The 14,735-nt window shown below is 36.0% G+C and overlaps 1 protein-coding gene across 5 annotated transcripts in view; it reads right to left on the reverse strand.

Annotated features, from left to right (window-relative positions):
* FANCD2 (FA complementation group D2) overlaps positions 1-14,735 on the reverse strand; it is a 51,173-nt gene that overhangs the window by 31,456 nt on the left and 4,982 nt on the right. For 4 of the 5 annotated variants that reach the window (NM_001192429.1, XM_024982678.2, XM_024982677.2 and 1 more), the window contains 11 exons: positions 14,040-14,092; positions 11,476-11,554; positions 10,300-10,424; positions 9,188-9,275; positions 8,543-8,647; positions 7,941-8,041; positions 7,446-7,554; positions 7,218-7,253; positions 3,606-3,749; positions 2,027-2,161; positions 349-480 (listed from right to left, as the gene is read on the reverse strand). In NM_001192429.1, the coding sequence (NP_001179358.1) occupies positions 349-480; positions 2,027-2,161; positions 3,606-3,749; positions 7,218-7,253; positions 7,446-7,554; positions 7,941-8,041; positions 8,543-8,647; positions 9,188-9,275; positions 10,300-10,424; positions 11,476-11,554; positions 14,040-14,092 (1,107 nt within the window). The remainder of the gene's footprint in view (positions 1-348; positions 481-2,026; positions 2,162-3,605; positions 3,750-7,217; positions 7,254-7,445; positions 7,555-7,940; positions 8,042-8,542; positions 8,648-9,187; positions 9,276-10,299; positions 10,425-11,475; positions 11,555-14,039; positions 14,093-14,735) is intronic. The other variant, XM_024982679.2, reaches the window with a different exon arrangement.

A 14,735-nucleotide genomic window follows, 5' to 3' on the forward strand; every position in this document is an offset into this window, starting at 1 on the left:
GCACTTTATTAGAGAATTTGTCATGTTGTATATATAGTGACGTACTTATACATCTTACTTTCTATCATCAAAGGCAACGACTACTGTTTATATCCTCAGCACCCAGAATAGAGCCTGGCGCATCATTAGGTATAAAGAAGTATTTGCTGAATTAATAAATATATAGACAGATGAGTTATTTTTTCTATTATTTTCCCCATCACCCCACCTTCATCCCCTCCACTTCTACAAATTATAGTGCTCGGTATCTAGCATAAAAAATAAATTGCTAACAAGTTATCAGGTGTCTCTCAGATATATGTAAGAAAGAAAAATGATTGAATATATGTCAATGGTAGGACTAGATACCTTCACAAAGACAGCATTCAGCCTCATAGCAGATGGGCTTACAACTACCAACTCGAGGAGGACATCCAATGCAGCATCAACTTCGACTTCATTTCCACTGCAGACATGGGTCACTAGGGCACCGATCACTTCCTATGCAGAGAAAAGTCAACACTACTGTGTGAAGCTAAAATACAGTACAGTCATCAAAAAGAGGTTTGTGCCCGAGGCCATTCCAATCTCAACCTGGTTAAAATCCCAACCGACCTCATTCCATCACCTACTTCTATAAACTGGTTTCATTACCATTAGATTCAAGAGGTTTAGAATTATGTCTCTAACTACACTACCATCCAGTCTTGATTTACTACCCATATTTTACTAGTGAGCACTATCTAAGCCCTCTAGATTTTGCTTCCTGGTATTATCTTTCTTTTTTCTCATAAGTGTCAAATATTACCCATTAAATTGTAGTTGTACTTAATCTATTAAAATTTACTGAAAAGGTGGCACTCAAGAAGCTAAAGGTTTTAAAGGTTTTTTTTAAAGTTAGACTTATTTTTTCAAGTAAACGTGGGTCATGATGGTGTCTCTAAGACATTAAGATGGTTCTCCACAAATATCTTAGATGTCACTCTTCCCTTCCTTTATACTGCTGTTTCACACCAAATTATAGTGCTCGGTATCTAGCATAAATAGATCTCAAATGCAGATCAATCTTAAATGCAGATTTATTTGAGATCTCAAATAAATCTCATAAATAGATTCTCAAATGCAGTAGCTATCTCATGCCAAATGTCTATTACTCTGCTTTAAATGTGTTTTTTTTCCTGCTTTAAATTTTAAAAATTTTATATTATTCATTTTAAAATTCTTTTTTTGGCCACACCGTGGGATCTTAGTTTCTTGACCAGGGATCAAACCCACTCCCCTGGCATTGGAAGTGCAAAGTCTTAGCCACTGGACCACCAAAGAAATTTCATTTTTCATTTTTAAAAGTTGCCCTTTCAAATGTGCTTTACTGTTGTTAATAAAGGTATAACATAAATGACCAATACAAAACAAGACACTTTGTTCTTTGTTCTAATCACTTTCCACAAGTACAGCCTTCCCTCTCTAGAAGTGTGCTAATAAATGTGGTGTCTGGTATTCATGGAAAGAGGGTTAGGCCCTCAGGCATTTCTCTCTCGTTTGTTTCTCATGACACCTTTTTCAGGATGTCATGATAGTGCTTGTGATAAATACACATTTAAAGCGGAGTAATAGACATCTGGCATGAGATAGCTACTGCATTTGAGAAACTATTTATGAGATTTATTTGAGATCTCAAATAAATCTGCATTTGAGAACAATTTCAGGATCAATGGCAGTAGATTATTAGCAGGTAAGTTTAAAACCGCCATTCCTGTACTGTGAAAACTACATGATAACCCCAGGGCAAATGTTTGTTTCAAGCAGACTGGAGCAAGACTTCGAGAATTTAAAGATCAAAACATGGAGTTAGATCCTCAAGTCCAATCCCTTCATTTAGAGACTAGGACTAGAACTAAGTTTTCCCAACTCCCAGTTCAGAGTTCTTCCTTCTTCAATGCCTTTCAACCAAAAAGAAACAAATATTGGATCACATGCAAGTCATTTGGGATGGCATTTTTTTCTTTTCCCCTGTTCCCTCCTTCCCAAGATAAATATTTCAACATACCTGCTGGCAGTAAGTGTCAAAAAACATAAATGAATATCTGTATAGAAGACTGCCAAACAAAATTATGCTCTGGTCTAGGGAGTTCAACAAACTCTGAGCCAGCGACAAAATGGATGGACAAATATCCTTAAGAACCTTGAGGAGAGAGGAGTAGAGAAAAATGAAGCTGTGGGAGAGACTTCGTTATCACAGCACCTAGAGCTGCTATTGCTAACCCTTTTAAGATGTCAGAGTTCTCCCTAATTCTTATTTTAAGGAATTTTAATCTTTGTTTTACTCAGAATAATCCTTCATTCTGAGCTTCTCTTAGAATCAGTGAAATTCAATATATGGATAAGAATTGACCTTTAACTTCAAAGAAGTTAAATCACAAGCCTAATAGCTTGTAATCTGCCCAGCTTGGGACAAGAACCCAAACTTCTAAATTCAAATTTCCTCACTTAATCTTATTGCCTCCCTGGGGATACAGTGGGCCTATTCTTCCCTGGTTATGATTTTAAATCAGTCTATAAGGTTCAATCTAATTAAACTGATTTCTTTTAAAGTACATCAAGAGAACTGATTATGTCCTAACAAGAAGGCAGTAGGTGGACATGAATGGAATCAGAATAAATAACCAGTTATTGTTTCTTTAAATGGGTATAATGCTTTACTGAGGAAGATGCAATAAAAAATTATATATGGTTTCTGCCCTCTGCAAAATTATAGACCAAAACACATATCAGAGCACAAATAAGCACAGAAAAGACTGTAAGATAAAATAATACTATCTTTAAATCAATTCCTAAATAATAAAGTCTTAAGACTCAACTACATATTCTCATTAATTCCTAAGCCCCAAACCTCTGGTTCACCCAGTTTTCTAAGGTGTACACTGTTAATATCCTGAATATTCACCTGGAAAATACCATTTCTAGATTATAAAATTCCATATCAAATGGTTTATACTTCAACAAGAATGATCACCTAAGGGTCATACGCTGAATGGCTAAAATAGTAATAATTCAAAAGATATAAAATTATGTCTCTACTAGCATTCCTCTGATAATGTTATACTCAAGGGTTTTTAGAAACTACTTATAACAGGATACAGAAGGCAAGTTTGTCAAAAGTTACAGATCACAGAGAGCTAGACAATTAAAATGATTAATACATAAAATTAAGATTCAAAAGTCTCAATGGACTTGAACAATGGGTTGAAACTAATATGATAGTTTCTAAGGGAGATGTGAAGTTCAACATTTTAGGTCAAAATGAAATTATAGAAGACATGAATTACAATATTTCCTATAAAAGAAGAATACAGGGCTTGAGTCCAGTGTTCAAGGAATTGTTGAACCAGTTTTGTGCTTTTTTTGCTAAAAAGATGAAAACCAATCTTAGTTGGATTTTATTAATATTTATAATGTCACAATCAAGATGGTAATAATTCCACTATGTTCTGAAATATACTAAGCTCCCTGTAAAACATTATTACCCAGCAAAGGTGGCAGTGTCATGATTTCCACACAGGGTAGGAAAGGTTAAAACCACCTCTGTAACTTTCAGACTAATGCTGCCCGATTTCTCTGATACTTACCAAGTAATGAATATAGAATGTACCCTGTAGCAGATCTTCTTCAAAGCAGCCTGATCGAATCTTATTTCTTAGCACCCTCTCAATGTACTTCTTTGTCTGAGTGTTGGTGCTATAGATGATGAGAAGCATTGCCAGGTCAAAAATCTGTTGTTAATAAATATGCACCAACAGGAAAACAGTTTACTAAATCAGTACATTTACTACAACAAAACAGCAGCTCTCAACTTTTTCCATTAAGACAAACACTACTCATTTGCTCAACATAATCCCATGGGAGTACCTACAGTTTCATAAAACCTAGAAGATTTTTCAGAGAAATGAAGTGTCACAACTATTAACCACTGGTATCCTTTAAGAAAATATTGAAGGGCTTCCCTGGTGGCTTAGTAGTGAAGAATCTGCCCGCCAATGCAAAAGACACAGGTTCAATTCCTGATGAGGGAAGATCTCATATGCCACAGAGCAACTAAACCCATGTGCCACAACTATTTAGCCTGTGCTTTAGGGTCCCAGAGCCATGACTACTGAACCCCAAAAGCCCAAGAGTCCATGCTCTGCAACAAGAGAAACCACCGCAATAAGAAGCTTGAGCAGGGCAACTAGAGAGTAGTCTCCACTCGCTGCAACTAGAGAAAAGCATGTGGAGCAATGAAAAGCCAGTACAGCCAAAAATAAATAAATAAAAAAATTATTTTTAAAATATTGGAATACAAGTAAAAGTAGTATTATTACAGAAACAACTTTGAATAGCTTCACATTTATTAAAGAAAAGAAATCACTTGCCAAATTCAGTATATATTTTCATTGTTATTAGGAAAATTACTTTGTGAAAAGTTAGAGACTGAAAATGTCAATCTGAACATGGTTATATAAATTATAATGGTCATTTTCAACATATTATGTGGCCATTAAAAATGAGATATACTATATTTTTTGACAATATATTGTGAAGCAAAAGAAAAGCAATCTGCAATAATCACAGTAAGATTCCATTTGTATAAAAACAATATACAAGTACAAATATGTGTAAATATCAGAGTGAGCATGCTTGTGCTTGCACACATATACAACTTGGATGTGAATGCACTGGCATGACCCAGAGGGATGGTATGGGGAGGGAGGAGGGTTCAGGATGGGGAACACATGTATACCTGTGGTGGATTCATTTCGATATTTGGCAAAACAATACAATATTGTAAAGTTAAAAAAAAAAAAAAAATATCTGGAAGAACGATAATCCAGAAGAGTGGCACAGAGATTGGAGGTAAACTTTATTTTACAGATATTTAGATACTTGTGATATTTCTCCCTCCCCAATTAGCTTGTATTACCTATGTTTAATTTAAAAAAAAAAAAAAAGGAGAGGGAGAGTTTAAAAAGCCAAGCAGGACAAAAAAGAAAAGAACAAACTACTTGGAACTTGCACAACTCAACAGCAAAAATACAATCCAATTAAAAGATGGTCAGAGAATCTGAACAGTCATTCTTCCAAAGACATACAGCTAGCCAGCCAACATGAAAAGATGTAAAACATCACTAATCATCAGGGAAAGGCAAATCAAAACCACAATGAAATATCACTTCACATCTGTTAAAATGGCTATAATTAAAAGGACAAAGAATAACAAATGTAAGACAAAAATAATAAAGGAGGGACAGCAAAGGGAACCCTTGTGCACTGTTGGTGGGAATGTAAATTGATACAACCACTATGGAGAACAGTGTGGAGGGGCCTCAAAAAAATAAAAATAGAAGTACTATAGATCCAGCAATCCCACTTCTGATTATGCATTCGAAGAAAACAAACACTAATTTGCAAAGATATCTGTACCTCCATGTTCATTAGAGCATTATTTACAATAACTGAGACATGGAAACAACTCAAGAGTCCACTGATGGAATGGATAAAGAAAATGTGATACACACAGAGAGAGACTATTATTCAGCTACAAAAAAGAATGAAATCTTGCTATCTGCAACAACATGGATGATCCCTGAGGGTATCATTCTGAAATACATCAGACAGAGAAAGACAAATACTGTATGATCTCAATTATATGTGGAATCTAAAAAATAAAAATGAATTTACAGATACAGAGAATAAATTGGTGGTTGCCAGAGGTGATGGGAAGGAATTGGTAAAATGAGTAAAGGTACAAATTTCAGTTATAAAATAATTAAGTCACAGGGATGTAACGTACAGCATGGTGAATATAGTTACTGATACTGTATCACACATCTGAAAGCTGCTAAGAGAGTAGATCTTGCAAGTTCTTACCACAAATAAAAAAACTTGTACTAGCAGTGTACGGTGATGGAAATTAACCACTATTGCAGTGATCATTTTGCAAATGACTTATACAAATAACAAATCCTTGCATTGTATGTCTAATATAATATTATCAATTTATCAACTTTATCTCAATTAACATTAACATATATTGTTAGATGCTCTAATTAATAAAAACAAAAAACAACAAATTACTTGGGACATCCTTTCACTGATGGCCCAACTCAGACACTAAAATTAGGATAGATTATAGCAGAAAATACAGCTATTAAAAATGAAAATAGACAATGCAGAAGCACATAAAACATTTATGACACAATGTGAAGAGAAAAAAGTCAGAACACAAAATTATATTTATACAATGAATAGAAATCAGTAAAAATAGCTATGCAGGAAGCCAAGGGTTATGCAATAATAGTTGTCTTGGATATTCTGATCACCCTCCTATCCTGCCACCACAAAAAAAATGAGTTTTTCATTATTTTATTCAATATCACAACAGCTTTCAAAATAGTCATCCAACAACTGAATAATTCAACTAACAAACCCCCCCAAAACAAGAGATTTCAACTAAAGAATATCCTTAAATGGAACCAATCAGCACATAAGGAACTCAATCTTCTGGCTTCCTGACTGAAGAAAGCATTTCCAGAGTTAAGATAGACTCAGTATCATGACCCTGATAACAGATGGACTGTTTGATTCACTCATCAGGTAAAAGAAAGTAAAACATGAAATGCTACTATCTTGACAATTCCATGTGAAACTGGAGGAAGGGCAATCAGACAGAGGGACCTAAACACCTGACTCATGACCCAGGTGACTCCAGTGCTCATCTCCTCATGGGAGCTTCTTTGACTGCAGTTCACTGTGACTGTTTGGAATATTACTACTTCCCCTTGTGGATATTTTATTTCATTGTATTGCCAGAATAAAGACCATCTGGCAAGCCATCCTTTCAGATTATCTTCCTATCCCATGGATGGAGGAGCCTGGTGGGCTGCAATCCATGGGGTCGCTAGCAGTCAGACACGACTGAGCGACTTCACTTTCACTTTTCACTTTCATGCATTGGAGAAGGAAATGGCAACCCACTCCAGTGTTCTTGCCTGGAGAATCCCAGGGACGGAGGAGCCTGGTGGGCTGCCGTCTATGGGGTCGCACAGAGTCGGACACGACTGAAGTGACTTAGCAGCAGCAGCAGCAGAGCAGCTGCAAAAGGATGACTGGAAGATCCCAGGCCAAACAGCAGGGAGGAAAGCCAGGCAATATCACTAATTTTACATCTATAATATTTAACATTCATAGAAGAGGAACATTACCTTGTGTTCAGCCTCCGAGGGGGTCCTTTCAATTGCCTGGAAAAACAAGGGTCACAAAAATATTACAACACATAAGAACACGTTTGAACCAATCTGTTCATCTGGCAAACCATCATCTATTATTTCTACTTGATTGACTTTCAAGACTTTTATTTCAACTACCTTTACTTATATATCCATGACTGATTGCCAGCCACTTCTTCCTCAATGTTCAAAGATCTCACTCACCTTAATCCAGGCTTCTGAAATGATTTTCTCATATCTAATAGCTGACTTTATTACATCGAAGAGAAGAGTAACACAGTCTTGACTGCTATTTTCTTGATTTCCTGAAAAACTACAAGTAGCAGAGGGAAAGGAAATCCTTCTTACCAGAGAAGGACCTGTAAGATCTAGATTCCTGCTTACTAGGCATGTGCCTTAAAACTATTCACAATTTCATGTGTAAAATAGCTAATAAAAATTTATTGCAGTCTATCAGAGATTGATGTGAATAGCAAAGGGAATACACACACACACACACACACACTCACTCATGTACATATACATACTTAATACATATAAATATTATTTGAAAAATAATAGTAATATATTATTATGATATTACTACATAATTTGTAGTTGTAAATATTAAGATCTTCTGTCCTGGCTCCACAATAAATGTCAAAAAACTTTCCTTGCTCATGTGAGAAAAAGGGTGGTTAACTGTCCATGAGTTTATACCTTGTTTGTCCTTTATTTCTCAACCTGCTTAGAGAAACCTGGAACTGTGAAGGCAAAATACAATGCTGCAGATCCAACTTCTCTCGAAGCTCAGAAATTACCTACAGCAAATAAATGTGTTAGCTGTGTGTTCTGATCATTCACAGCAGCTAGGCACAATCTATTTTTCCAACAGAAGAATCATAACATTCTCCTCAAAGACTGAGGAAGAATTATTAAATGAATTATTAAACAATGCAGTTTGAAAGAGACAGTTGATGAAAATAACTAATGCAACTATAGTACGTCATGCTCCTTAAAAGTCCAGAATTCCTTGAGGCATTACACTGAAATAGCAAATATAACCTATAGCGGCTAATACAGAACAATAAGTCTGACTAGTAGATCCATTCTCTCCCTTGAATACTATCTGGACTAATTAGCATTATCAGTTAGTTTCAGGACAGAGAAGAGGAATCAGAACCTTTTAAACAATTTATCTTGATATATTTTCCTCTAGGTTAGGTTTCTTTTCACTGCTGAGTTTCACAAGAGCACCACAACTATTCTCTGTACTGTCCAGGATCTAATACCCTAGTGTTTGTTAGGAAACAGCAGAGTACCTCAAGTGCATCTGTGGGGGTTACGGAATGAAGAATGAATTTGATGATCACAGGTAAGTCGTCCAAACTGACAGATGACAGCTTACCCATCACTAACTGGCGGACCTAAACACAAAAAACACAAAATCTTACATATTTCCATGTTAATATCACAATCTAGTAACGACTCATTAGGTAAAATTAGAAAAATTATTTCTCTCAGCTTCTCACTTGCACTTTCAGAAGAAAAACACATTTTACTTTTTTCCAAATTACCAGCTCTCAACTGTTAATGCTACGGCTTCTTCAAAAACAGAGAGGCGATTAATATGAAAGTTATTATCTTACATTTTGGAGTCTGAATTTTCCACTGGTTACAGAAAGCCATAAAAATTTGTTATTCCTATGGGAACAGTTTGTAAATATGCAGGCAACACAGACAATTTCCACTAAAATTTACGGCTTAAAAACAAACAGTTCATCTATCACAGCGTAGCACATAAAATTCACCAAAAAAAAAAAAAAAAAAAAGAATAGGTGTCTTTCAGCACTGTTTCAAAATGAAATTTTCATTATATACAATTGGTCCAGGGCAATGAATGACTGATATCGGTTCTGGGAGGTGAGAAGACTAGTTCTGTTTCTGGAGAGCAAAGTCCTCCGTACCTTAGTCAGGAGCTTTGACTCAAGTTGGAGGCTAGAAAGGACATCCAGGATCGGGACGGTGAGCAGAGTATTCTCTGTTAGAAGGTCGCTGGGAACAGTGGAAAAGAAATTATCCAACTTTTAACAGAATTGAGCAAGTAATGACTTGGGAAAATCATCCAAGGATGGGAAGAGAGGATATACTTAGCTTCCATTAAATTCTATTTGTAGTATGTTTCATTAAAATTCTCTTGAGTAAAAAAAATACATGCACATTTTGAAAAATTCAAACAACAAGAAACCCTATTTCATCATACCCTCTACTCAGAGGAAACCACTGTTGAGATTTGGTCCATATCCTTCCTCAGAAAAGGAAAAAGAAAAGCCACAATTATAATGAAGTGGGATAAATATGATACCTATATGTGCAGGGTGCTACAGTAGCATAGAGTAGAGAAGGACAGCAATGGATTCTAAGAGAAAGTTATACAAAAGGACAGGCAGGCAAAGGGAGGGGTATAGGGCTATACACAGAAGGAGCAGTCTGCCCAAAAGTACAAAGGCAAGAAATCTCTAGACCTTTTCGGAGATAGCTTTACAGATAACTACAGAAGAGGAGGTATTACAAATTGAAGTTTTTAATTACTTCTAGGATAAATACACAGTTGCATTACCCCTTCTTCGTTACTGCTCTATCAATGAGAATTTTTCACATAAATGTCAGAAAGCAATGGATCTGACACAACAATGTGCACTAGAATTAATCATTTAGGGACCAAAGAACGTTGATGTTTAATAGGTTCCACAAACCATCTGGATGTGCAGTCATGATTGAGGACACCCGTGGGTACAGGAAATGCTAACAAAACAAAAAAAAATGCTAATAAAGGAAAGTTTACGTCTCCACAGATCAAATTTATATACCTAATCCTAAGCCAGACTTCATATTCACAACAGATACGTACACCTACTTAAATATATATTATTAGAAAAACAAGCCACATTCAATATCCCAGTAAGACAAGTATCATTCTCTTTTATACAGAAACACAGTATTATTACTCTTTTTATACTGTGGCAATAGGCTCCCAGAGTGAAGGCTTGCTCAAGCTGGCAACAAGGTGCTTACCCACCTGAGCTCTTTCCCCACATCAGCATGCTGGGAATCCCCTAGGATCTCAGGTAGGCTGATGACAAAGTCATGTTGTAGGCACAGCGGAGCAACACTGATCAGCTGCATGATCTTGGTGGTAAGATCCTGCAGTGGAGGACACTATTATAAGAACTGTAACACAGTATCCAGAATAGAGAAAGACTTCCTACTCCCAAAATATAGACCTGGAATTATTTTGTGTACAATATGACAACTACACATACATCCAAGCTCAAAATCTAAAATCAGAAGTAAATCACCTAGAGATTTTTCATAAATGAGATGGTATCTATATTAAAAAAAAAAAGTAGGCCGGATGGCATATTATCTAGTATCTTTATTTCACTTAATATTTACATCTCTATTTCCTTTTTTAAAAGGTAGGGATCTGTTGCTCAAGGATACACAATTAAGAAGTGCCAGACCCAAAATTCCAGCCCAGATGAGACTCCAAAACTTATGTTCTTTCAAATAAAGATTTAGCCTTTGAATGTGACAAAACTTAGTAGAATGATTTTAAGAACTCTAAAGAATAAGCAAAAGGCTCAAAACAGATTCATCTTTACCAAGGTACTTAATAACAAAACTCCCAAAGAAATTTTCCTCAATATATAATTAAATCAACACATCTGCAGTGAAGTAGGATGGTTTCAGACCTCACTTTTTTTGAGAAATAAAACATAATAATCTCTGTATTTTGAGAAATTCGTGAATTCCTTACAAATAATTAATTTAATAAATCACATCCAGTCATCACAGTTATGGGCTTCCCTAGTGGCTAAGCTGGTAAAGAACCTGCCTGCAATGCAGGAGACCTGGGTTCGATCCCTCGGTCGGGAAGATGCCTTGGAGAAAGTAAAGGCTACCCACTCTAGTATTCTGGCCTGGAGAATTCCATGGACTATCCATGGGGTTGCAAAGAGTCGGACAAGACTCTTCACTTCCATCACAGTGAGATATACTTCTGTTTTTTGAAGACATTTAAAGGATGAAATAACCATGACTTTCAAACTACGAAAGCTAAAAAAGCTAATGGATAGAAGAATATGAATTTCCTGTCTAGAAAGGCAAAAAACCCTGCAAATTCCAAAGGTTTGGTGTTAAGTGCAGAAAACACTCTCTAAAGACAAGAGACCAAAAAAGTACCCAAGCCTACCTTACTATCCACAACTCGGTCCAGCCACTTTAGCTGATTGATGATGAGTCGAGGCATGCTGATTCCATCACTGTTCACTCTGAAATGTTAGAGTGGATGAAAAATCAGGAACATAGCCTGTCTGACCTACACAGCAGCAAACATTAATACTGCATATAACATCTCAGTCATTCAATTAACATTGGCTTAAAGTTCAACATTCAGAAAATGAAGATCATGGCATCTGGTCATATCACTTCATGGGAAATAGATGGGGAAACAGTGCCAGACTTTATTTTTGGGGGCTCCAAAATCACTGCAGATGCTGACTGCAGCCATGAAATTAAAAGACGCTTACTCCTTGGAAGGAAAGTTATGACCAAACTAGATAGCATATTAAAAAGCAGAGACATTACTTTGCCAACAAAGGTCCATCCAGTGAAGGCTATGGTTTTTCCAGTGGTCATGTATGGATGTGAGAGTTGGACTGTTAAGAAAGCTGAGCACCGAAGAATTGATGCTTTTGAACTGTGGTGCTGGGGAAGACTCTTGAGAGTCCCTTGGACTGCAAGGAGATCCAACCAGTCCATTCTGAAGGAGATTAGCCCTGGGATTTCTTTGGAAGGAATGATGCTAAAGCTGGAACTCCAGCACTGTGACCACCTCACGCGAAGAGTTGACTCATTGGAAAAGACTGATGCTGGGAGGGATTGGGGGCAGGAGAAGAAGTGGATGACAGAGGATGAGATGGCTGGATGGCATCACCGACTCGATGAACATGAGTTTGAGTGAACTCCGGGAGTTGGTGATGGACAGGGAGGCCTGGCGTGCTGCAATTCATGGGATCGCAAAGAGTAGGACACGACTGAGTGACTGAACTGAAATGAAACATTAACCACGGGTTGCACGCTGTGCTAGACACACAGATGATACCAAAAAAACATAGGACATATGCATATATGTTGAGAAAGATGTCTGGAAGAAGATGCACTGAACTGTTAATGACTATATCTGGGGAGGGTTGAGAGGGGAAGAAAGGTCTGGAGAGTATCTGTTAAAATACATGAACAATTTTTAAAATAAAGATTATTAATAAATTGGGTAAGAGAAATTATTTTTAAAAAGTAAAAACTAATTACCTAGATGTGATAAGTACTGAAACAGCAGAATATTTTTTACTGGTATAGAAACCTAGGTCAGATGAGATTATGTCTGTGAAAGTATTAAAAACCATCCATATATGGATGAAAAAAAGTTGACTCAGTACTATTTCCCGTAAGATGACAGTCTTTGCCTTCTTCCCAGCCTCCTATGTCTAAGTTTTGGATTACCTCCAGCTCCTCTTCTTGACAACACTTTCAATTTTTGTTTATAATAGTCAAGTTTAACTACTAAAAAAGACTAGCCAGGACACAAATCATCTAGTGCAATCCATTTAGGCAAAGCATGAATTTTTAAAGATAAACCTTCAAGTTTACTATTATTACATATAAGACACTGAAAAGGCACATTTTAAAAAGGAGAAAATTAAAATGACCCAAATCCTCTCATCCAGAGATGTCCATCACTGACATACATATGTCTATGTAAATGTATATGTATGAATTTTTGTTAACAAAATATTGAGTGAATTGTAAATATGACTTGCAACCTGAATTTTTTTAATTAAATGGTATTATATAACCCTTTTTACAATTTTTAATATCCACATGATATCCCTATACTAATTTACTTAACCAATCCCTAATACTTAAAAATCTGTTTACAATTTTTATTTTAAACAGCAATAATATTCATTACTGTTTTCATTCAGAGCTATTACCTTAGGATAAATTAGGATGTACAGCTGAACATAAAGCAAAATCTAAGGTTATGATACACACAACCTCCTGATCTTCAGAGTGATTACAATGCTTTATATATGTTTACCAGTGATGTATGAACTGGCTTGTTAATTACACTCAACAAGGGAGATCCTTTGAGAGTAAAAAATATTATTTGAAATTGTCATCTTTGATTATTAATGAACTTGTGCATTAAAAAAACATTTAATGCTCTTATATTTCTTCTCTGTGAATTATCTATTCATGATCTTTATCTACTTTTCTATTAGGCTGCTCTTTTTTCCTAACTTTTTTTTTTTAATAAAACAAACAAACTGTGTTTGTTTTTCTTTTTTGGCCATGTCATATGGCTTGCAGGATATTAGTCCCCACACAGGGATAAAACCTGGGCCCCTGATAGTGAAAGCCTGGAATCTTAACCATTAAAGTACATTTCTAAAAAATGGCAGCACATGTACAGTATAAAACTGAAAAGGTAAAGAACAGCATTCAGACAATATCTGACTCCAGCCAACTGGCTCCCCTCCTTGGAAACAATCACTACCACCAGTTTATCGTGCATTCTTCTAGGAATACATAAGACACGCTACTAAAATTTCTAAAGAGTCACCACAGTTAAACTTGAGTAGTTACTTAAAAATCTGGAGTCACGATAAATATGATCTTCAGAGGTACCAATGATGTTTCAGAGCAATCTTTTCAGAGAAACGTAAGTACACCAGGATGTATAACTTCACTTACTTTTCAAAAAGAAATTCTGGCAACTTTTCAAATAAGACTTTGATAATGGCAGGCTAAAAAAGAAGACATAGGGAGTTAGGAGATGGTCTCGAAATGTACAAAAGAAATGTACAACCAGCGGTAATTCTCTCCATCAAGATTCTTGGAGGCAAAAACCTGCTATAATTGAAATGCTCATTTTTAAGAATGTCCACATGAATGCTGCCTGTATTTTGAACAGAACCTGCTGGAATACAAAAATCTGTCAATAACCCACCCTCTGAAAAATTGCAAAATGACTATCAAGGCAACACTAAAATAATCAGATAATCAATAGTATGATTAATTATAATGAGAACTGTTAACCCATGACATGCAAATCTTAACAGATTATCAAATAGTTTGCAATAAAGATTTCTCTTCAGGGGAACAAGAGAGTTCCTATAGATTTAAGTAAACTAAGTGATATTCAAGATTTCCAATGAAAAGGAAAAGAGAATGCTAAGATTAACAGTGGGACAGACTGTCTACTAAATAGAGAGGCAGAGAGAAGGAAAATGGCAAAATCTAGTTAATAAGCAAATACAAAGCTAAATGGGAGATGATGCAGATGTGAATATAGCAGAGACATACATGGTATACAGACCACATAGCATGAAGCTTTACAAAACAGGAAGCAGAGGCTGACCGGACAAACGAGACTTCAGGATACAATAG

This window comes from Bos taurus, chromosome 22 (genome assembly GCF_002263795.3).
Source record: "Bos taurus isolate L1 Dominette 01449 registration number 42190680 breed Hereford chromosome 22, ARS-UCD2.0, whole genome shotgun sequence".
Taxonomy (NCBI): domain Eukaryota; kingdom Metazoa; phylum Chordata; class Mammalia; order Artiodactyla; family Bovidae; genus Bos; species Bos taurus.